This window comes from Dicentrarchus labrax, unplaced genomic scaffold (assembly GCF_905237075.1).
Source record: "Dicentrarchus labrax unplaced genomic scaffold, dlabrax2021, whole genome shotgun sequence".
Taxonomy (NCBI): domain Eukaryota; kingdom Metazoa; phylum Chordata; class Actinopteri; family Moronidae; genus Dicentrarchus; species Dicentrarchus labrax.
Window position 1 is genome coordinate 11519426 of NW_026136717.1, and position 24556 is coordinate 11543981.

The window sequence follows — 24556 nt, forward strand, 5'->3', positions numbered from 1 at the left end:
GACAAATGATACAAATTACAATCTTCACCTGATGATGGCACTAGAGAGAAGGTTACCAGTTATTACAGTTCATCCTGAGGTGAACATATATTCCAAATTTTGGGACAATCGTGATATTTGTTAAGATACTGAGTCTACACCCTCCAGTTATTTAACGATCAGCACGCCAATACCGATATATGTGCCATAAGTGATTCTTATGTCCTGTCATTGTCTTTTATTTTACTACCTCTCCATTGTAAATTCTTCAATTTCACAAAGACGTCTGGTACAAATCAACTGAGATATTGTAACACCTGTGCATGTACAAATACAGTATATATAAATATATATATCACATATTACAATCAACTGGAACACAAACTAGTTAGAGTATGTTTTCATTGTTTTTTTTTATTATTTTGACAACATATGTCATCCCATTTGAAGCTCCAGCTTAACATGAGGACAGAAATTCCCAAACAACTGATTTGGCAAATCTTTGTGTTCCCTAATCAATAACTAATGAACATGTTGGAACAAATGAAATTAAAGGACAGTATGAAAAGCTATTTGTTTGACATCACAGCATTTGTTTATTACAGATTATTTTTCTTTGTTAATACAAAATACTGAACAATGTCATGTAACTCTTCAGTTAAGTATGGAAACTCCCTTTTTTTCTGAAAATGAAGACCGTCCTCTTCCAGTAATATGAGAGGAACCAAAATACAAGAAAAAAAAAAAAACTACCTTACAGTTATTAATACTATAATATGAATTTCTATACATTTATAAAATCATAGTTATTTGCAATGCTTCTTTGTTTCTTTATTCTTCATTTTTAAGTACACTTACAAACAAAATTATGAAATTCACACACACGCGCACACACACACACACACACACACACACACATTGTATCCCATGTTTTTGGTGTCAAAATGTACTTGCATATGTATGAACTCTTCAGCAGATACACAAGAGTGTGACGTTTATTTTCAACACTGCATTTACTTTTCTTTTCTCATTTGTTTGTGTTCCTCTCAACACAAAAATCACACCAAGTATCCCACACTTGCCAAAACTATTTTTACTGCCATGTAACTTAGTTAGCATTCACTTTATCCGCACAATGGCCCCACGTTATTCCAATGCTGCGGAAATGGGTAATTTCGTTAATTGTTATTGAATTAAACTGCACTAAAGTGGAGATTTTTCGCAGCATTGGAACAAGCTTTTGCCATTTTGCAGCTCTGTAGTCTTTCCCTAAGAAACCAGCTACAAATGTCAGCATCATATCCATTCAGGTGCGATGTAAATACAAGTGACAGCATTTCTAAGGCGAAAAGAGAGGGTGTTTAGGCCTTGTAGCCTCATGAACAATTTCCAACATAATTTCCATCAGGCCCTTGTAAAGGGAAAACAAATCTCTTCTAACTATAACTATGACAGTGTGGAGGTTCAACCAGTATTTTGGACAATCATTTCTTTTTTTTTTTTTTTTTAAACACAGTATACTGCACAGTGGCAGTGTTGTAAAGTGATGGAAGAGCAGATATGCAGTCACACACACAAGCACACTAGAACCTTCACTTCATTACATTAAGACACTAAATCAGAGAGATGAACAAGAAATCCTCACTAACGTTTTGAAGGCCACCAGTCAACATTTTAATGAAATCATTTTAATCATATTTATATATAAATGTATATATTAACCAGGTCTTACCACCCCTTTTTTTTTTAGAGTTATTACCAAAGCACACAATGCTGTGGATGACAATAGGTACACTACATTATCTCACAGGGTGTTATCAGCACAAAACCTCTTCTGCTCCTGATCTGAGAGACTAAACAGACTTGAGCAGAGAGACTAAAAAGAATGATCTACTGTAGATTCGGAAGCACTGCCCATTTCATTTCCGCCCCCTTATGCTCAGCCTGACCCGAGTCAAAGCAGCAAAACATTTGCATTTCCAGTCCTCTCAGATGTGTGACAGCAACAAGGGGACTCAAGGAGACAGGAACCAAAATGGGATGAGGGAGGTCAGAGGAAAAACCCTGCTCCCCTCTCTGGATCAGACAGCAGTGACCGTCCTGGAGATCTCTTAGAACAGAGAGCCACTGGAGGGAGGCAGTCGTCCAAGTGTGGTGGTGGGGGGGGCGACAAGCCAGCCTTTGTGGTAGCTGTCCACCAGGCGGCTTCGATGGATCAGTCTCTTCAGGGCACTTTCGCAGCTAATGCCGAGGTCAAAATATGTCTGGGCAGCCCTCCCAGCTGCCACGATCCTTAGCTTCCCAATAGCCTCCCTTATAGATATGCACTTGCTCACCTGTGATCCGGTCCTCACAGCGCTCGAACCAAAGAGCCTGGTAGTTCTCGTGAGGTGCGCCTGAAAGAGAGAAAACTTGTGTTACCAAAAAAGATGAAAGAAAACAATTTAGACAGAAGAACATTTGAACAGAATGTAAAGCATGAGGAGGTGACAGTAAGAGATACAAAAAGAGGAGTACTTGCTTTTTAAGGAGGGATCAGTTACAGAGTCCTCATCGACAGCTTTTGGAAGAGAAAAGGGGGATCACAGAGATTTCTTTTTTTACCCCTTAATTCCAAGATTTGCCCCATGAAAGGTAGAGAGGAATGCAGAGGTAGTAAAGCATTAACACACTGGACGCTCACCTTCTTCTGACTGGCTGGAGGTGCGCTGGCTGGCAGCTTCCCTCTCTCTCTCCCGCCGGACGCTGCGCTGCTTCTCCTCCAGCCGCTGCTTCTCTGCATTGGCCTCGTCCCAGCGGCCATCCTCCATCAGGCGCTGGTCGGGCCGGCGCCGGCTGTCGGTGGGTGCCATGCCCTCCTCAGGCTCGTTTAGGGTCAGCGCCAAGGTGGTGAAGTAGTACATGGTCTCTGCTCCCTCACTGCGGTGGAGCAAAGACGAAGAATAGCAGCACGGAAAGTCAAAACTTGTTACAAAACACACTGCTCTATATTTGGTAATGCTAATGTTTTCATTTCCTGCTTTAAAAAAAAAATGTATTTGTGTTTCAGTGGGCTGAACAGACATATAATCAACATTACTCACTACAATTGTCATTACTGATGGGAAAACCGAAGAAAGCTCACCTTTTTAATCTTGCTTTTAAGTCTCTTGTTGTTGCCTCTTGCTTACTGTATTTAATATTCTGTTTTATTGTATTTTAAATAGTTTGAAACCTTTAAATCTAAATGTCTTAATCTTGTGTAAAGCACTGTGCAGAAAGTATGAAAGGTGCAACAAAGGAAGTTTATTGTTACCATCATAAAAAGAATGCAAACACAATGAGAACAGATCAAGTACCATCGTGGGAACACTTCTCCAATAGGCCTTAGTCAATATGGAAGTACACATGGTAGGTAAGTGTAGCTACTGCACTCTGCTGTACGGTTGAGTATAGTTCAGCTTTTAGGTATTTTAATAGCAGGTGTTTTATTGTGGAGGTGGGCCTGAAATAGAGAGGAATTTGTTTCAGCTGGTATTTGCTGCCTTAAAGAATCTTTTGCCATAAATGACTACGTATTTTGTGATTCTGTATGTTTAAAAGGTAAAAATAAATAATTAAGGAGTATTTTGCACAGTGATTACATTCTGCTGGATAACTGCGGCCTTTAGAGCGCTTTTCAGTCTATCATAGTAAAAAGACCATAACGTGTGTTGATGCAGTCTCAGCCTGCAAAGTAAAACCGGTCCAAACTTTGCTTTTATGACAACCTCAGTAATATCAGTCATCAGTAAAGGCATGTCAAAATATCTGGTTCTCATCCAAGGAAGTGACTAGGAGGATGTTATTTCTACACCGCAATATGATTCATGTTACAAACACACCTAACCATGCAGCTGCACCAGCTCTAAGTGTGGTTTGAAATTGATTGATTAAAGAGCTAACTTTTGCTGTTTATGACCTCTCTCCACGCAATATATTTGACATCTAAGATCCTTGCACTTTTATATGTTCCTTATGTGCTGCTGAAAACAAAAGTGAAAGAGCATTTGCAGTCAGAGCCCCGAAGCTATGGAATAAGCAGAATCAGCAGCCTCTTTTAAACAACACCGATTTCCTGGTTTTACTCATTTCATCTGCTAATTACTCTCGAAAACTCCTTTTCTGTGATCTACTTGATGTGAAGTTGTTGCCTTTTGTAACGTGTTATTAAATAATATGATATAATAATACTTACGGTAGAGGGTTCTTTCTCCACAACTCTCTGGCTTTGAGGGTTTGATAGACCGTCTTCTGTTTGCCCTCTGTGCCATTCTCCCCTCCTCGGCTGCTCTGCATTACCCGGGAAAACTCCATTTTCTCATCCCACGTGCCCGACAGCACGTAGTGGGCCTTGCCATCCTTGTCCATCACCACACCGGTCACCTGAACAAAGGGGGGGGGGGGAGCATCATGAGCCATGAAACAGAAGAGGCTTGTCACAGGATGGAGGGCAAAGAAGTGTAACTGTAAAACTGTAGATCGGTGGAAATGATGCCACAGGATTTTCCTTTTGCAGAGAACATGAAAACATAAATACAAAAAAAAGTTTCATGTGGTAAATTAAAAGGGTTATTTTTCTCACCTTCCTGGCCACGTCTCTGGAGAAGTAGCTGTAAGGAGCAAACTTCAAGTGGCAGCGGTCTCCGGTGGTGTGGTTCACTACGTCTATCTCTCCCGACTGGCACAGAGAGAAAGAAAGAGAAGGTTTTGAGGAAATCTGACACAGTGAAGACATTTTCATATTCTACCAAACAAAACAACATGCAAGTCAGGAACCATTTCAAAGGATTTCATCTGTACTTGTCACCTATACAAACAATATGTGTAGTTAAATGCAAGGTAGTGTACTGTTGTGTAGTGCTTAAGTGGATGGTTACATGAAAATGTATGAGTCACAATTGTAAGGCAAATTATACAACAAAAAACGTTCTCATACTTATCACTTATTCTTAATTGGTAACAGTGGCAACGTCTGCGTATAGCAGATAGTAGCCCCTTCTAACGTGTTACATTTTTGTTTTAATCTGGTTTTTTTTGTTTGTTTTATTGTTGAAAACGTCAGTGAATGACATCTGATTGGGTTTGATTTTTAAGGGCTATGTCAAACTTATTCAAAATTGACAGGACCAGGAGATTTTGACTATGGCTCCTTCAAACTTGAAACCATTTTATGGTTAATCACTATGTTCTTCTGTTTATATTCCCCCAGACACAAATTTAAAAGATGCACTGCTGAATTAAATTTTCTGGTGGTGGGGGTGTCTGTTATTCTACAAGTGTAATTGTTTTTCTTTGTGTGTAGCAGGAAGGAACTGAAAACTTTCTTTTTGTTTTACAACCTTGTGTTGTATAAAACATTTCCTTGATTTCCGTATACCGTCTTCAATACTTCTGGTTGCATAAGCCGGGTGAAGGAAATGCAAATCAGTTCATGGCAATACAGGATTGCCATGAACTGGTTTGAGGCGTGAACTGATATTTTATCTGGTCATTTTATCTGGTCATGGTCTTTCAGGTGAATTTGCAGAAAGATAACGATAATAAATTGCAATATAAATGTTCATATACCGTGATACGACTTTTCATCCATACCACACCACCTCTTCTTAAACTCCACTAACAACTGAGGAACAATCTGTGGCTAAAGACAAGACACTAACCATGTAATTGAAATAGGTGATACAAGTTTGACTTTGCCAGGGAACCTTTGTAAAATTCCCCTTTTTGCTTTCGTTTCCGGCTACAAAAATACCTAAAAAAATACTTGTATACTAGCTAAAGGAGGGTGCGTCTGTTTATTCAAAGCTTTGTTCAAATGTGTCATCTTGCTTCGACTCACCTGATCAATCCATAGTTTTCCTACAATAATGTTGTGCACTGTGGTGGTAACTTTCTTCCATGTGTAGTGATTGTTGCTCTTCTCAAAGATTGCATGAATCGTGCCTGTAAAGAAAAAAAGCAATAAAGACAGGATAAACAACAAACCACATCTGACAAAACAAACCATTTTGTTATTCAATACTTAACATTTCGATTAAGCCAAGGTGTGACTCACACATTCCTCGAGCTTTAATCACTGATCTCTTATAAGAACACTATAATGATTGGTTTGCATCACACCCTAATCCGACGTCACAATCAGACCGAAAAGAACGTTTAACATGTTAGGAACAAGAGTCTTACCCAAAGGCATGATGGAGAGGTATTTGCCCCTGAACTTGCTGGCGACAGTGATCTCTTGCCTCAGGGTCCAGCCACGATCAGAGATCACATGATGCGCTGCTGCAGGGGGGTGGTGACTCACCTGTGACAGAGGTCACGACTACATGAAGTGTCCATTTTGATTTTTTTTAAAAAGAACAAAGCTTGGGGTGTGAAAACATGGTCATTGAGTGCAATTAGCTTTGTAGGTTTGGATCCTCCTTTGTCATTAATGACTCACATTTACTGTTTAGACACAGACACATTTACAGACCTGTCACGTATGAATAAAATACTCTGTTGTTACACCGAGGTGCTTGAAAATCCCCACGATAAATCTCAAATCCAATTATATTACTCATCTACAATAGGATTTAATAGTTGCACCCACTTGCCCAATCTCATTTAAAGCCTTTGTAACATAATTAATCCAGTCTATATATATTTGCTGCCTGAACACACAATTTATGGGCTTATATATTAGACTGAATATATTTCCTTGTTCTTCGGGAATAGAAATCTTTCTACCGTTCTTATTTTCCAACATTAAACTTCTATTCAGTGCAATTGCCTCCACAAATCCTTCCCAGCCTCTGTATACATTTTTTTTTCCACATTGTGCATCTACTTAGCCATAAAACAAGAAAACGGAAGTTACTTTTTCACCTTGATATAATAATAATGGTATAATCACGTATGTTTAACCATCCTCCAACCCTCAATTATGACAAGGCTTCCCTTCGAGTCCTGATTTCATTAGTTTACACTCATGAATTCCAGTTCCCTCTAACATCCCCTGTGCATCCCCAAATACATTAAAAAAAAAGGAAGCAAACCCCTCTCAACATGCTGAGTCAGTATGATTTTTCAAGTCACCCTTCCTGACATCCATTCTTTCTTGAGTTTCACTTCCTTTGTTGGAAGCATTCTGTCTTTCTACATTTCTTTTGTTCCCATACCTGCTCACACAGGGAGCGGTAGCCGCTCTCTCTCCGGCGGTCCAGCTCATACGTCTCTCCTAGCAGAGGGTTGAAGGGCTTGCCTGTGCGGTGGACGGTGGTCGAGTAGGAGGACACGGAGAAGGCAGCCACGTAGCACATTTGCTCCAGCGAACTCTGGCACTTGGAGGCCTTATCCAGCAGCTCGTGGTACTCGAGGTCCTCCGACAACCGTTGCAGCATGGAAATGGGCTCGTTGAAGTTCACCTACAGAGCGCAGAATAATATGGATGTGAATTGAGTTTTAACTCTTCTCTCTTATCTTATTTTCAGTGCCTATGAGATTTAGTGAGATAAAAGTAGGTCGACTCCTAGCAGGTATTAAAGTGTTGGAAAATGTCAAGAACTGACTACAAGTGCAATTGCTATTTCTATCATATTACCACATAAGCAACATCATCATCTTATTTTGTACAAGTTGTATAAAATTTCACCTCCCTCGCTTAACCCTCCCGTTCCAAACACAAAGGAGAAACTACAGTGGCTGCGAAATGCGTGAAAAATGCAAATGCCCCTATCTAGAGCCAGTGTTTGTCCATTCTGGGCTATTGTAGAAACATGGCGGTTCAATATGGAAGGCTCATCCTAACGTAACATAAACACAACAATTCCTAGATTCAGCATATTATATTCCAATAGATTGTCCTAAATGTGACACACTGGACCATTAGATGATTGAAATGGTCAAACGTTGTTTACAGGCAATCGAGCATACTAGAGACCAGCATAAGTATAATACAAGCAAAGTGAAAATTCAGTCAAAATGCTCTTTTTTGGTTCACACTTTTATGTGTGGGGGGACAGAATTTGGAACAGCTTACCGGACAGCATGAGAAACTCTGAATCTGATCTGATTTTTTAAAAGGTTAAAAGTTTAAAAAAGGTATTAAATAGGGCTGCACAATAAATCAAAATATTACCGAAATCAGAATACTGCCAAGTGCAATATCCAAATCCCGGAAGGGGCAATTGCTTGATATAGGACATATGTGTGATAAAGCAGCATTATAGTGAAGTACTGGAGTTCTGCAGTTTTATCCAGCGTTCAATTTCTGTTTCCATTTTATATCTTGTTGTTTTCATACGCACTGTAGAGTCACCTGGACGATAAACAAAACAGAAAACTAAATAAAGATCACAGATGTATATCTACAGTATTTCTTGGATGGTTATCAAATAAACAAATGTATCTTGATAACTGACTCTCCAAGGAGCTATTTAAAAACGCAGATGACTCCAACAGAATGTTGTCGGCCCTGTATCGGAGACACAAAGAGGCTCTTTCGATTGAATGCACGTCAAAAGGAGCGTGTGAGAAGTACAAAGTCTTTAATGCCCTGTCATGACCTTAATGGGATTAGATGTAACAGTGAATACTTAGTCACCACACAAAGATGTGACTGAAAAAAGCAGAAGGGTTGTGTAAGAGGAGGTGAAACTGCCCCTCTTTGCCAATACTCACAGGCATCGGGATTTTGGACAGCTCTTTGCCAATACAGTTCTTCATGATACTCCACAGGTTGAGAGAATAGTTGGGTTTGTCTGATATGCGTGTCCGCCTCTTCTTCAAGGGCACCAACTCCTGAGAGGGAGATTCCTGGTTCATCGCTAGAGGCTCCTCATTAAGCTAAAAGGCAGAACATATTATCAGTAAAACAGCAGAAATGCCTTTGGAAATAATAAAGCTTAAAAAAAACAAGATTCATTGAGTGAAGTCAAGTGTTCCTGATTTATCACAATGGCAGCACAATCACACTTTTACTTATAAGAAATCTACCGCCCCGCTGCAGCTTTACAATGAAACTGTGGATTTACTTCCAATAAAAGATGGTAAACAACATTTTACTGGAGTTTTAGTTGAAAAACATTTAACTGGTGTTTTTAACAGTCATCCCAGAGGCCAGAATGAGACCTACCGATTGATCATCCAGACACATTTCACTGTTAAAACCGCTGATATTACTGCTTGACCTTCTGTAAGAGATTAGAAAAAAGAAAAGAAATTCTGTCAGTGCCGAGAAGGTTTCTGATTACATAAACAGCCAGTTTAACATACAAGGAAATGGGATAAACTGAAATCAATCGAGTCGCTGAGTCACACAGACCATGATTACACAAATAAAAATTAAAATGAAGAAATCTAGTATGACTTTGATATCTTGTGACCTGGATGTCATACAAGGAACTTGGTTGAATAAATAAATCTCCACACAGATTTAAACCGTAGGGGGAATTTATAAAGTTTTCCCTGAATGAAGATGACATGTGCATGTGGGTGTGTGAGAGGACACTGACTTGTGGAACTGCGGGTCTGCAGGTACAGTGATAAACTCAGGCGCCTCTTCCATGGCATCAAAGAACTCATTGTCATCGTCCTCATCGCTGGCCTCACCTTTTCCGGGCCCGGCGGCACCTTCACAAAAAAAAAAAAAAATCTGTTATGTTCTAATAGAGAAACTGAAAACAGATTTACCAGTTATAACTTTTAGAATAAACCTTTTCATGACAATATTGCATGAAATAACACATTTCTTGATATCTTTTTAAAATACAAAATCTGCTGATGATTGATGTACAAACTGTAACATGTATTTTTAGGCATTGAGAAGATTCTCACATCTACAGAGACGTAACAAAGAGTGGAAAATCATCCCCTAATGTTCAAGATCACAACACTTTAAGCGACCAACAAATGAATAAGAATAAAAATCAGTGAATTAAGAAAATGGAGTAAAACAGGCAGGTTTTCCAGAGGGCAAGAGGAGAAGGGAAGGAGGAAGTGGAAAGAGGAATGAGTGACCAAACAACTGACAATATCCTGTAACTGTAACTCGGGAAGGGGTCTACAGTCAGGGTCACGTCTTACTTTTATTGTCTGCAGTAGCATTAGCCTGTGCAGCCCCTCTGAACGCTCGCTCCAGGTGGTTGTGCTGCTTGGCCAGCTGCTCTAAAGTCTCCTCCAGCCTTACCCGCTGGTCCCGTTCTGCTTGTAGGGCCTTCTGCCAACGCTTGCTGTGAGCCTGAGCCAGTGCGAGGAAGTCTCGGCACGCCTGAGGAGCCAAAAATCAAAACAGGGGCAAATTTTGAAAACCCAAGATCCAATAAATATGAGCAACTTTGACCAGCTAATAGAATATAGATTATAGTATTGATTCACAAGGCCCATTCTCGTTTATACATTATATATCAGCAGCAAGACGGAAGTGGATATGCTGGGAGAGGGGGGTGAAACTTACGTTAATCATGGCATTAGAGGTGATACGGAACAGCGTGGCCCTCTCAGTCACCTGACGAATCTTATCCCCAGCCTCTCCTGTCAGACGCAAACTGTCCAGCTCTGATAAAGACCTGTAATTGAGACATTGAAATTGAAACAGTTGGGACAATATATCAACAATTGACAGTGTAGATTATTATTCATTATTATAATTAAAAGAAGAGTTTATTAATCTCCACTGGAGAAATTATTCTTTTCTTTTTTTACACACATACAACCACAAACACGCCAATGTGGAGAGATGGTGGAGTGAGAGTATAATGTCATAACACATACTGTTTTGTCAGTCAACTGCAGTATTTATTTATCTACAAGCCACCCGCTTAACTTGCAAGTGGAACACCGCACCAACTTAGCAGAAGAGACATGAGAATAATTCATATGAATAATAAAATTAACTGGGCTAAATAATCCCATTCCAAATTTGAATTTTGTTTATTACATTTTCTCTCATTTGGGTGACCTGTACTCTATTTCAAGTTGTAATTATAATGTAGACAGACTCCCTGTAACATGATCTGTATCCATAAAACAGGTCCTTCTAGCCTGGTGTTTGATATATAAACACAACCTCAAACCACACAGTTGTCTTCTTTCGAATAATAAAGACGTTTTGTTGAAGAACATATCAGATTCTGCTGGTCTATCATTCACTAGGTTGGGACTACTTTCCCACGACAGAGTTCTTATCTCCATACAACTTCTTAGTAACCCCTATTCCAATGTCTTATAGGAATGTAGTTAGGTCTACACACAAGTATGCATCACTTCCCAACCCATGAGAAAAATTCACTACGTCCCCTGAATATTAATAAAGCCATAAATGCCCTATTTTAAGAAGATGTTGTCTCTATTCCATATGTCACTGCCTATTAGAATCAGCTTGTAAATTATATATATTGAAATAAGGTCAGGTTGATTCCTCACGAGACCCTACTTGTGAATCAAGTTATGGAGGTGTTTAAGATTATTCAGTCCCCTGCCAATCACTACATACAGAAATATACAGAAGTATATAATTATATTGCCAAAAATGTAAATTTAGTCATAAAAAACCTTATTTTGTTGTTTTCCTGAAGGATGTTGAACAATGTAAATAGTGTATTTAACAAACAACTCCCAAGACACCTACTGCCTATGTGTTTTATAATATTTTTGTCTACTGTGATATACCCCTGGCTCTTTTCTTATTGTTTTACTTGTATACTATCCCTGTATACTGAATCTGTTATTATCTTTTTTGTTATTTAAATAAAAAAGAAAAAGAGAGAGACATGAAACTCATTCAACGTTGGTCTGAGGACTACAGGATGAAGCAAATAGATTGGTAAAGCCTGACCTCTGGAGGGCAGAGCCATGCTTTGAGATTAGGTCGTTGCACGTGCTGAGATCCTCCACTTTGCTGCCTAGTGTTCTGAGAGCAGACTGAACTTCTGAATTCTGTGACCCGCCACCTTGTCCGGGCGCCACCGGAGGGGATGATGAAGAAAAGTCATCCCCCGAGTCATCTGTTAATAATCAAAGCAACAGGGAGGCAATAAACATCAGCTTAAAAAAGGGTTAGAACCATTTAAACCCTACAGCCAATTAATATGAGCAACTTTGACCAGTTAATAGACTGTAGTATAGATTGGAAGGGCCCCAACCTGTACAGCTTAATTTAGAAAGAATTTAAAATTCACTGAATACTTGTTCCCTCTGCCGTGTGTTTGTGTGTTTTACCTGACTCCGCCTGCATGCGGGCCGCCTTGGCTTTGGCCAGTTCCAGGGCAGTGATCCAGCGCTGGCGTTCCACCTCACAGCTTGCCTTCAGGTGGTACGTCTGTGCCCCGCCATTGGAGATGACAAAGTTGCAGGCGTCGTCGACGGTGATAGTTGCTGTGGCCAGGTTTATCGTGCCTCGACACGTATGGCCCATCTCCGCCTGGGTTCTGATCCCATGTCAATGTGTCATAGATGGCAAAAGTTGTGAGTTCAAGACCCAGATGACGCACAATAAACATTTTTCTACTCATCTACCTACTCGGGCGTTTTGCTGTGTGAATTAGAGACACATAACTTATTTGATCTAATTGTATCTGTTTTACAAGAAAGCGTACCTGTAGTATGACAACAGCCCATTGCTCAGGACAAACCACCTCCGCTGATAGCCCTTGATGTAATTTGTCCACTTGAACACCCATCCTTTGTATGTGTCACCAGCAGGAACGGGAGTAGGGGTTTTGGGCTCCGACATCACAGCCCCCAAAACCAGAAGACAGATTTGAGGAACCTTGAACAGAAAATGAAAATTTGAGAGCTATTAATCAATTTGTAGATCGACACACAATTTATCAGCAAACATTTTGATAACTGATTCATTGTTTAACTCATTCTTTGGGCAAAAGTGCCACAAATTCACTGCTTCGATAATAAACTGAATACCTTTGGATTTTAGACTATTTATCAGACAAGGCAAAACATTTTACCGTTGACTTGTACTGTAAAATGGAATAGGCAGGTTTTCCCTTTTTTTTTTTACTTTTCATTGTGCAAACGTTTAATAAAAAAAAAACCTCAGCAGATTAACTAATAATGAAAATATATGTCAGTTGCAGCTCTACCTTTATTGTGCACCATGTCACCATTTTAATACCTTACTCTGATAGGTTACTAGTGGCAGATATTGATCTTTCAGTGTGGTGTGACGGGTCAAAGATTAACTATAAAATCAATACAGATTCATTGCTGACACACTTTAGGGAAGAAGAAAAAAACTAGTGTTTTAGCTGAAATTAGATGTTCATTAAAAGAGAGATGGCTTGTAATTAAAACACCTTAGTGTAGTTTAATTACCTATAAACGTAATTATCAATTGACACAGACACCAACAATTGGGAAAAAAACAAACAAAGTGTGATTTAAATGATCTGTCAGGGAAAATGTGACAGAAAATAATAACGACACAAAACCGATGAAGCTCCTAACATATGGACGAGACTGACACCAGAAGCTACCCAACGTTAGCTCCGCTTGGTCTACTGGGAGTCTGGGTAAATAACAGCTCACTGCTACAGCGGGAGCTGAAGTAAAGAAACACCGATTGTCATGTTTGCTCCAAGTTTAACCAGCTGACATTGTGCACATTTACAATACGGTGTGTGCGAGAGAGAGAGAGAGAGAGAGAGAGAGAGAGAGAGAGAGAGAGAGAGAGAGAGACGCCGCCAAACAATCTCGAACCTGCGAGCCAGAGTTCAAACTCGCCGATGGCTAACGATAAATGTTTACCTTGACGTGTCCGAAATGTGAGCTCAGGCAACCAGACACCCGGTGAAGTCACGGCTCACTTTGACACCCATACGCTACTGTACCGAGCTAGCTCAAGAGGCTAACTAGCGAACTGACCGACACCGGACAGCTAATGGGGGGAAAAAACCACTAAATCGAAGACGTCGACGGCAACAGCACTGGGATTGTAAACTAAAGTGACACCGACGACTTTCATTAGTATTCCTCAACAATCGTGTGTGTAATGTTCATTCTACGGCCGCGGACACCGACAGGAAAATAGAGCTAGCCAGCTAGCTACATCTAACTAGCCTAATGTTAGCTCGTTGGTTACACCCGGTGCAACAACTTTTTGGTCTCGTCTAGAAACACACAGCTAGCTGTATTGTTTGTCCCTGTTGACAGCGTCAAGATAACGCTTGGCCGGCGGTTTGCCTTCAAAGTAAAAGCACATTTTGCCAGTATTTGCCACATACAGTTGGAAAGCAGTGGTGTGGTGGTGCCTGGAGAGTTTATGTCCGTCCAGCAAAGTATAAACACAGTGACATGTAAGACTGTTCTGTGTAACTATAAAAAGGGCCAGTAGTGTTTTTGCACATTGTCAGTTAACTTGTGTTGCTCGACTTCAGTGAGTAAGGATAATTATGAAATTAACATTTGCCACAGAAGAGGTGCAGCTTTTACAACCAATACTGGCCCACAGACGGCTGACAGACGGATCAGTTAATCAGCTGATGTTATTTTTTTGACATTCTTTTATTCTGAAGGATACAAACGGAAGCCCACTTCATTGAATCTTTCTAACTTAACACGTTGTTAATTCTTCACTACTAACTAACTAGCCTTAGCTAAAGTTAGCAACACAATGCTAAATAGACTGTTGACATAAAATTATGTTAAAATTATAGTACAAGTTTTGGTACGCATTCACTACAGTTAGTTGCTAACGTTGTCGGTTGCTGGGGTTTGTTCACGTTGTTTGAAGGCAAACTAACCAGCCCGACAATGTAAATGAAAAATATAAAAGTTTACACAAACAGCATTTCTTTTCTTTTTTTTTTATTTATCGCGAGTCTGTACGAAAAACGAGGAGAGCAATGTGACTTCACCAGATGACAAGCTGGTCAAAGGCAATCATTTCAAAAAGGGATCTCAAAAAAATGCGACTCCGGTGGGACTCGAACCCACAACCTTTGAATCACTTCGCTTTAGCCTAGAAGTCCAATGCGCTATCCATTGCGCCACGGAGCCACCTGTTGCACTACTGCCACAGCAAAGCATTTAAAGTTTCTAATGGATACATTATTGTTTTCCTTTAATGTAATTGATTTCGGGGTGTGATTGATTTGTTTCCTCCTGCGAGTTTACGTTCACCTCACTGACGTCACAATACAAAAAAACTTTATTTGGGGAAAAAGTCAGCCTGCTGTGTGCCATATTAAAACACTGGATGGCGCTAAAGGGCCATATACATCCATATATTCAACACAGTTAACGTTTGACGATGGGATGAAGATGAACTGATAATAGAAAAATGCATGTAGATGACAAAAGGGTAAACTAAAACGCGCTTAATGTCGATGTAATTGAAGACTACACACGTTAAAGCCCACAAACTATATGGCTTCAGGGTTCAGTAGGGCAAACAATCTGGAATAAAAACATTTGGGTTTAACAGAAAAAGTATTGTTCATTTATATCCTGCTATTATTTGTACCAATTTCCGTCTTTAGCGTGAGTGCTTTCAGCTATCTGACACCCTCATTTCAAGTCAAGCTTGTTTTTCTGGTCCATATATATGGTATAAATACTTAATTAATAATTAAAGGTTCAGCCTCTTTGAAAACTTTCAGAGGTCGATACATCTTTAAAAACCAGAATACAACAACAACAAAAAAAAGGCCTGTAACCTGTATCACGCATGCGCAGTATGATGAAACCAGACACGGACACATTTATGACTGGCATTTTTTTCAAATGAGTTAGTTTGTACGTTAAACTAATTAATACTTAATCCTCTGCTTTGAGGCATTTTTCCGAAGGCGTGCACACATCCGGTGTGGCAGACAGGAATCTGGCTGCAGACGGAGGATAACCCTCTTGACTCCTGCGTGTCTTTGATATACATCCTGCCATGAGCGGAAGTGTCTGGGATTCTCAATCCATCCTCCAAATCAGTCGTTTGTAAAGAGAGACGGAGCGAAAACCGTCTGCCTCTCTTCCCACACCATCCCCTCCATCCATCAGCCGGGCTCCGTTTAATGTAGCCGTACATCAGCAACGGGACATGCTCCACCAGGTTAGGCATCTTTTTTTTTTTTTTTTTTTTTTTGAACTACACCAGACATGCGTAACTACGGACAAACCAGCACGAGAATAGCGGAAGATTTGGTAGTAATCCCAACGGGTGTTTATTTCTAATGGACGTATTTTGTTATAGGTCTGCGCAATCGACGTGAACGCCTGCCCGGACACAGGAGAGGATTAAGTTACTGTTTGCTGGCGGCGGATTATTTTATTGGCCTCCTCCTGTCACGCCCGAGTTTTTGGTGATATTTCTTTTTTTTTTTTGCTCCAATTAAGAGAGGTCGCTCAACAGCCAGGTATGCTATTGTGCTCGAAAATAATAACCTTGCCATTCCCTTGAAATGTCTCATTGTGGGATGAACTACGCATTAATACACGTCCTTTGTTGCCTGTAGTTACTCTTTGTAAAAAAAAAAAAAAAACAAGGCACATTTCCTCGTACTGTGTGCAGACAACAATAGAATCCCTTTTTATAAATGGTGTTTGAAAAGAAACCCACTGTGGGCATTTTGTAACAATGTTGCAGGGAACTAAAAGCACCATTACACGACAGGATAGCGCTATTTGGTAACATGGGTGTAAATACCGATGGAGGTGTTGCAGTCTTAAAAGAGCATGGATTGTGGGGCAGTTTTTTTTTTTTTTAACACAAGCTACTGGAAAGGATGTGAACTACAGCCTGCGTACCTGCCAAAATCCAATTTGCTTTGACAACTGTGAAGCATTAGGTAGATGGCATATAGAGTTACTGGCTCCCCTGTCTCAGCAGCTCTGTACTGCCCAACCCCCTTCCCCTCTCAGCCACAGCATGTTTTGGTTTCAGGCGGATCATGCCCTTTTGTCCACTGAAGCCTGACTGTACTTTTCAGGACAGACTCCCACCATGAAAGAATTTGCCTGCTGTTTTGTCAACCCCCCTTTTTTTCTCTCTCGCTGACAAGCCAAAGGATGTTGGGGATTCACTGAATAAACTGTAGGATTGTTGGGTGTGCAGTGGTTGTAGTTAGCCCGACGCGGTTGGAGAAAGCTGTAACAAAGTCCATTTGTTGAGACTCTTTTGGGATGGAAATGATTGAAGCCATCGTTTGGCATGTAGTTAGCTGACATTTAGCCATTCCCACATGAGATTAAACATAAAACACAGCTATTTATCAAACATTAAAGTATTACAAGACCGTCTTCCGAAGGCTTTCTCCCCTCTGAACTAATTTTCTTTGTCATTAATGTGGCACATGGAAATAAACCTACAATAGTGCTTGTAATTATTAACATTATGGCCTTAAAGTCAGCTGCAGCTCATGTGTTGGACTTTGGCACAAGTAGTTCTGTCTCAGGCTGTAATTAATTATTCTTCTCATTATCCAAAAAATGTCACAATATTCAGGTGCCCAAGGTGACATCATAAAATTGCAGTTTAAAGAAGCTTTGATCCATAGATGAAGTCCAAAATATTTATTGTACAATACTATTAAACTGAGAAAAACTAACATTTTTCCACATTTGAGAAACTGGAACCAGAGAAAGTCTTTCAAACAATAAATTTCCTGTTGATTAGCTGATCATTTCAGCTTCAGTCGCTCTCATTTGATCACATTTACCCATTTAAAGTTGTCCTGATAGAAAGTTTAAGGTACCACTTTTTCCATCTAATTCACTTGTCAGGTTTTCCCTCCACAGTTATGTCTTTCCGGCGAGGTGTCGTCAGGCAGAGCAAGTTCCGCCACGTCTTCGCTCAGGCGTGGAAAGCCGAGCACTGCATCGACGACGTCAGGGTGTCCCGCGTGACGTGGGACGGTCCCCTCTGCGCGGTCAACCCCAAATTCATTGCCATCATCATCGAAGCCGGCGGAGGAGGGTCCTTCCTCGTTGTTCCAGTCAGCAAGGTTCAAACCTCTCTGCATTACATTCAGCATCAAATAACCAGCGGATCAATACTTTTTAAAAGCCTCTATCTTGTTTCTGATCTTAGTTCTTAAAAGAAACACGTCAGCAACTCTTTGACGCCTCGCTCAACGTCTGGCTAATGCGTATGCAGCACTTTTACAGTGCCAAGACAAATAGTGGACAAAGGTTCTACCCCTGTGCTCCGTTTCTCCCACAGAGTGGCAGGATCGATCAGTCCTGTCCCACGGTGTGCGGCCATGCAGCACCGGTGCTGGACATCCAGTGGTCTCCTCATGACGACAACATCATTGCAAGTGCCTCAGAGGACTTCACAGTAAAGGTATCAGAATCAGAATCAGAAATACTTTAATTAAAAAATAAAAAATTATTTTCGTTACAACACTCCAGATATACAAACGACATATTATACAAACAACATATATATATACAACATTCAGCACAAAAAATATAAATATATATATATACAAGATCAAATGTACAGTATTAATGTGCAAAAAGTGCAAAAGAATGATTGTCTATGTTTTGAGTCAGAATTACAGAGGGCGGGTGTGTCTGACTCTCTGAGGGGGTGTTGTAGAGATTGATGACCATAGGAAGGAATGATTTCCTGTGGCGCTCTGTGGTGCATCTATGTGAGAGGAGTCTTCTGCTGAAGGTGCTCCTCTGCTGGGCCAGTGTGTCGTAGAGAGGGTGTGAGACATTGTTCAAGATGGACTGTAGCCTGGACAGCGTCCTCCTCACTGCCACGGTCGTCAGGGTGTCCAGCTCCTCCCCTACGACATCACCGGCCCTCCTGATCAGTTTGCTTAGTCTGTTGTTGTCTGCGACCCTCAGCCCACTGCCCCAGCATGTGACAGCGAAGAAGATCGTACTGGCCACAACAGACTCATAAAACATCCTAAGCATCGTCCGGCAAATGTTAAAGGACGCAGCCTCCTCAGGAAAAAGAGTCGGCTTTGGCCCTTTTTGTAGACCGCCTCAGTGTTTCTAGTCCAGTCCAGCTTATTATTAAAGTACACCCCCAGGTACTTATACTCCCCCACAGTGTCCACAGGGACCCCCTGGATGGAAACAGGGGTCACTGGTGTTTTTGCCCTCCTCAGATCCATAATGAGCTCCTTCGTCTTTGTCACATTGAGCTGTAGATGGTTCAGCTCAGTCCAAGTGACAAAGTTGCCCACCACAGTCCTTTATTCACTGTCATCACCCTTATCTGTGCAGCCAACTGTTGCTGAGTCATCAGAAAACTTCTGAAGGTGGCAGGACTCGGTGCAATAGTTGAAGTCTGAGGTGAAGAGGGTGAAGAGGAAGGGAGAGAGGACAGTCCCCTGTGGGGCCCCAGTGTTTCTGACCACCTTGTCAGACACACAGTTTTGTAGGCGTACGTGCTGTGGTCTGCCCGTCAGGTAATCAACAATCCAGGACACGATGGGGGCCTCCACCTGCATCGCAGCCATCTTCTCACCCAGTACAGCCGGACGGATGGTGTTGAAAGCACTGGAGAAATCAAAGAACATGACTCTCACAGTGCTCGCCGGTTTATCCAGATGAGTGTAGACTCTGTACAGCAGGTAGATGATAGGGTAACAGTTTCAGGCCTTCCTGGCGGTTTGTGGCTCTTAATCAGTCATCTGTGTGGGCATAAGTCACCCTGACCTCAGTTGTGTAAACTAGGTTTCTAACAAGTGAACTTCTTTCTTCTTCAGTTAAAGGGGAAAAGCAAGTAATCTATTTTTGTTGCTATTTGAGAGTTAGATAGTGTCCCATGATGAAAATACTGCTTCAGAGCCATGTTTCATTCAGTATGGAAAGCTAATGAGGTCTTTTCCCTGCCGTTTGATGTTTACACGTGTTTTTAATCTAGTTTTATATCACAAGCAAACAGCGTGTTCCAGCACACGTGTGACGGCGGAGGGCCCACTAGGACCCCTTCTGCCTGCTGGCGGTCAGAGTGTGCAGGTGCATAGAGCGGCGTTCTCCAACGTCAACACTTACAACGGCGTATAAAACATTCAATGGCAGAGGAAAGGAGAATCTAATCTAATTTATTTTGTGAACACATTTATTCCCTTTGTTGAGAAGAGTTTAAGAGATCGATACCGCTCTTATGTCTGTGCAGGAAATATGAAACTACAGCTACGAGATGGTTAGCTTAGCTTAGAACAAACACTGGAAGCAGGGTGAAACCGCTAGCCTAGCTCTCTCAAAAGGTAACTAACTCCACCTACCAGCACCTCTAAAGCTCACTAACTTACACACTATATCTTTGTCTATTTTGTAGAAAAACTGAAATGAGAAAATGACAATTTGTGGTTTTGGAAGGGGTTATGCCCCAAGCTAGTCTGGCTCCCAGTCTTTATGCTAAGCTAAGCTAACCATCTCCTGGCTCTAGCTTTATTTTGAACGTGAGAGTGGTGTCAATGTTATCATCTCAGCAAAACACGTCAATAACAGTCCTTCCCAAAATGTTGAAGTATTCTTTTAATGCGCTCTTGACGATGAAAAGACATTCTACTGCCACTGTAAGACAGAGCAAGGAAAAAACTGCTGTTAAAATCCTCTATCTAATTGAGTGTGATGGTTTAAAACACTGACTAAATGAAGGCTTTCGACACAATTTATGGCATGAAAATGTTTATATGTGTCAGATAAGCACCAGTCGCTCTAATGCACCTGGGTGGATCCACCATACATTACTGTAAAAGCATTCACAAACAAATGTCTGCTGTGTCTTGTTTACCGAAGGTGTGGCAGATCCCAGATGGAGGCCTGACAAGCCCAATGACCGAGGCCATTGTGACCCTCGAGGGACACAGTAAAAGAGTGGGAATCCTGGCTTGGCACCCAACTGCTTTCAATATCCTCTTGACTGCAGGTAATGTCACCTATCATATTCTCGTGCTCCGCGCTGCTCTTTTACCTGTGCACCTGAACTGTTCACCGTGCAAACAAGACCAATGTGGTTTATATGTTGTTTTACATACATTTCCATGAAATCAGAAAGACGGGTGTGTGCTGGCAGACCATCAAAGAAGTTTTATATATCAAATATAAGTCAGTATTGCCACATGACAAATTTCCATTTTTCCAATACTGGCAGTATCTATGGCAAACATGGTTACATTGGCCATGTGCTAAACATTTCACATTATCCAGAGAAAAGTGACATGTACCCATCTGTCTGTAAATAGTGAGAGTTGAAGAACAGCTCTTATCTTACTGTGCTGGTGTTCAGTGACAGCCAGTTCAAATACTACTGCATTATACAAGCAAGGAATTGGATTTCCCCCTCAGAAATCCATAGCATGCAAGTTAAAGGGAGAATGTGATTAACCTGAAACATAATTACACTTATGTTAGCATGTGTGTCCCAAACACACAAGTACATTGTGAGCTGCTGTCTGTTGCTACAAGCTCATTGAAATGCATTACTTCTCTTATGCCCTTCCGTTATTGAATGGCTGTGGTTCGACATGAGATGAACTCATCTTTCCTACATCTCAAGTAGCCGCAGAGACAGATTGTTGAACTATAATGATGTTTATTTTAAAAAATAATGGAAAATAATTGAATTAGAATTGGTGTCAGGGTTAGGAAGTCCAATATATTAAAAGCTATATTAAAGCCCTTAAATATCTCAAGAATTTCTCAGTAACAATAAGAAAGAAAACTTCTTACTGTAGGTGTTATTTATTCAGTTAAATACTCCACACTCTGCCAGTCTGCATCATCAGGGCTGTGTTAGTGTTGTTGGTCATATTAGATTGACCTCACCTTTGTCCAACTGTTGTTTGGTGTATTTATCCCTTTAAAATAGCCATACCCATTCAAGGAAGTGGTAGACCTTCTAAGAAACCTCTGTCGGCTTCTTGTTGTTTCTAGAACTGCACTAATGTACATCTGACATTGCAATTTCATATACTCCTCTTGGTATACAAAGCTCTTAATGGCCTTGCTCCACATTCCACATCAGACATGCTCTCAGGTTATAAACTCAGCATCCTTTTATGTTCCTGCATTTAGCATTTAGCATTTAGGCACTTAAAGAATTGAATCGTCTGCCTCCTGAGCTTATTTCACTTGTGCCTTATCATTATTGTTTGTATTTCTGTATATCTACAGAAATATATATAAAGCACATTATGCTGCTTCTGTGTGAAATGGTTCTACACAAATAATACATACATTTTTATGCTGGACCTGTTTCCTGTCCTATGGACTAACATTACATTGGCTGTTGTGTCTTTCTCTCTCTAGGCTGTGATAATGTGATTTGTGTGTGGAACGTGGGCACAGGGGAGCTTGTGTACCAGCTGACTGATGCCCACCCAGATCTGATCTACAGTGTCAGCTGGAACAAGGACGGCAGTGCTGTCTGCACTGTCTGCAAGGACAAGGCTCTGCGTGTCATTGACCCACGAAGGGGCACCGTCCTCAAGGTTATTTCACATTTTTGCCATGCGTGCAGATGCATACAAAAGCAGCCACTACATCATGCATTGACACATCCTGACAGTACAGTAATCACACATCGCTCCTTTGCTGGGTCTTTCCTCTTAACTATGTTATGTTGCTTCCACATTAGTCCTTCATCAGTCTCTAATTGTTCTCCTAGGTGAAAGAGAAGGTCCATGATGGCACCAGGCCAATGAGAGCTGTGTTCCTCTCAGATGGGAAGATCCTGACCACAGGCTTCAGCCGTATGAGTGAGAGACAGCTGGCATTGTGGGATACGGTAAGTCCCACTTGCCTCTTGTGTACTGGTGCTCATATAAACATTGAAAATATTTAAAGATCCCTTCTTAACGCGCTTGAGGAACACAGTCCTTGTTCCAATCAATATATATTCCAAGGTTTCTCTGAAGCTTCAGCAGTCAGTCAATAAAATGGAGATCTTCCAAAGTTTTCCTTCCCTCTTTGTGATCCTATCCCTCCACTTCAGCTCAACACAGAAACGCCATCCAGGGAAACACAAAGACAGTCTTTGTACTAAAAAGACTGTAACTTTGGAAGACATCCACTTGATTTAACTCAGACTGCTGAAGCTTCATGTTAACTTAGATACGTTAAGCTATGTCACTGGGGTTTTGCAGAATTGTCCATTATCAGCGTTTTGTGTGGCGGGTTGCATCTATGTAATCTATGTAAGAAATCATGAGTAATAAGTGTTTTTCGCTGTTCTTTTTGTTTTTTTTACAGAAAGATCTCTCTGAGCCGATGGCAGTACAGGAGATGGATACGAGTAACGGTGTTCTTTTACCCTTTTATGACCCTGACACAAACATGGTCTACCTGTGTGGAAAGGTATGAACTCAGGATTGTAGAGTGAATACAGATTTACTCAACTGGTGAAATTAGTGTAATTCCCTATAAAATTTGGTTCAGTTAGATTATCATCTGTCTTTCAGGGGGACTGCACCATCCGGTATTTTGAGGTGACGGACGAATCTCCGTATGTCCACTTCCTCAGCTTATACAGCACCAAGGAGCCTCAGAGAGGTGCAGGCTTTCTCAGTAAAAGAGGTGTGGATGTCAACAAGTGTGAAATTGCCAGGTAAATATGTTTGGTCATGTTTTCCTTGATATATCTTGACATTTTTTTCTTCTTGTCACCAAACTCCATGGACAAAATACAACAATAAATTGACACAAAAGCCTCATAGCTAACCAAAGAGCTCCATTGTTCAAAGAAAATATAGAAAACTATATAATAACTAAATAAGCCACACCATTGCACTGGGTGACACTGTTGCCGTTAATATTTATTATTGCACCAAAACAGTATTAATCTGCAGCTGAAAATAATTCCCAACAAAAACACTGTTTACTCCTGTGTGAGTAACATTTGCTAAAAACCACACTGCCCGCCTTTTTTAGGAAGTTACTGAACCTTTGTTTTAAATGAAACTATATGTTTGATCTCCTATGGGAATGATTTGGCTTCAGTCTGAGTGCCGCAGTAAGCATCAATAAGTAATAAAGAATTTATAGACAAGTTTCTTTTTGGGGTTCGTTGACATTAAGAAAAATGTAGAATACACCAGCCTTATCTTTGAATGAATTACTAATTGACTGGTCTTCTGTAGGTTCTACAAACTCCATGAAAGGAAAGTGGAACCCATTTCTATGACTGTACCACGAAAGGTAAGTCAATTTAAAAATAACCAATTTATATTACTAATTATTTAACAAGGGGGTGGCTAGCTTCTGCATGTTCAGGAAGTCTATCCATAACTGTATAATTCGAACACTTTTCTGTCTCCATCTTGCCTACCCAGTCAGATCTGTTCCAGGGAGACCTTTACCCGGACACAGCTGGCTTGGAGCCAGCTCTCCTGGCTGATGAATGGATTGCTGGGCAGGATGCTCCGCCCATGTTGGTCTCTCTGAGTGGGGGGTACACAGCTCATCCATCCAAGCACAGAGACACCCTCAGAAGCAAACCCCAGCTCGTCTCACAGGACTCTGGGACTGGGGCCGCCCCACCTTCAGCAGGCAGTGTAGCAGCTCCCACATCTACAGCTACCTCTGCTGCCAAGGAGACTGAGGAAGAGGTGCCACAGCCACGAGTAGCCACGAGGGATACAGATGGTAATACTGA

General features: G+C 41.0%; 2 protein-coding genes and 1 non-coding gene across 5 annotated transcripts in view; 1 reads left to right on the forward strand and 2 right to left on the reverse strand.

The window, feature by feature from the left end:
- Positions 1-373: 373 nt before the first annotated feature.
- LOC127379171 (oxysterol-binding protein 1) lies at positions 374-14918 on the reverse strand. Of its 2 annotated transcripts, XM_051428444.1 has the most exons (17): positions 13744-14918; positions 12576-12748; positions 12199-12407; positions 11816-11984; positions 10436-10547; positions 10066-10249; positions 9495-9612; positions 9116-9173; positions 8662-8826; positions 7161-7406; positions 6184-6304; positions 5840-5943; positions 4583-4678; positions 4196-4383; positions 2663-2898; positions 2501-2539; positions 374-2375 (listed from the first exon to the last, which is right to left on the reverse strand). In XM_051428444.1, exons 2-17 carry the CDS (start codon positions 12710-12712, stop codon positions 2233-2235), a joined length of 2325 nt encoding a protein of 774 aa, XP_051284404.1. In that variant the 5' UTR covers positions 12713-12748; positions 13744-14918; the 3' UTR covers positions 374-2232. The 2 variants fall into 2 exon arrangements, with proteins under 2 accessions (XP_051284404.1, XP_051284402.1); XM_051428442.1 differs by lacking the exons at positions 2501-2539; positions 13744-14918.
- Positions 14907-14994, reverse strand: trnar-ucu (transfer RNA arginine (anticodon UCU)). Its single transcript is given in 2 exon segments — positions 14907-14942; positions 14958-14994. It is a non-coding gene; the product is annotated as a tRNA-Arg (tRNA).
- A 707-nt stretch (positions 14995-15701) lies between these two features.
- The window catches only part of coro1b (coronin, actin binding protein, 1B), a 10552-nt gene continuing 1697 nt past the window's right edge, over positions 15702-24556 (forward strand). Inside the window, exons 1-11 of one of the 2 annotated variants that reach the window (XM_051428448.1) lie at positions 15702-16042; positions 16184-16346; positions 17728-17933; positions 18152-18274; positions 20701-20830; positions 22213-22394; positions 22571-22690; positions 23155-23259; positions 23364-23509; positions 24042-24099; positions 24234-24556. The exon at positions 24234-24556 is cut by the window's right edge and continues 16 nt beyond it. In XM_051428448.1, the coding sequence (XP_051284408.1) occupies positions 17730-17933; positions 18152-18274; positions 20701-20830; positions 22213-22394; positions 22571-22690; positions 23155-23259; positions 23364-23509; positions 24042-24099; positions 24234-24556 (1391 nt within the window). In that variant the 5' untranslated portion in view covers positions 15702-16042; positions 16184-16346; positions 17728-17729. Of the gene's footprint in view, positions 16347-17727; positions 17934-18151; positions 18275-20700; positions 20831-22212; positions 22395-22570; positions 22691-23154; positions 23260-23363; positions 23510-24041; positions 24100-24233 lie in introns of both variants that reach the window. The other variant, XM_051428447.1, reaches the window with a different exon arrangement.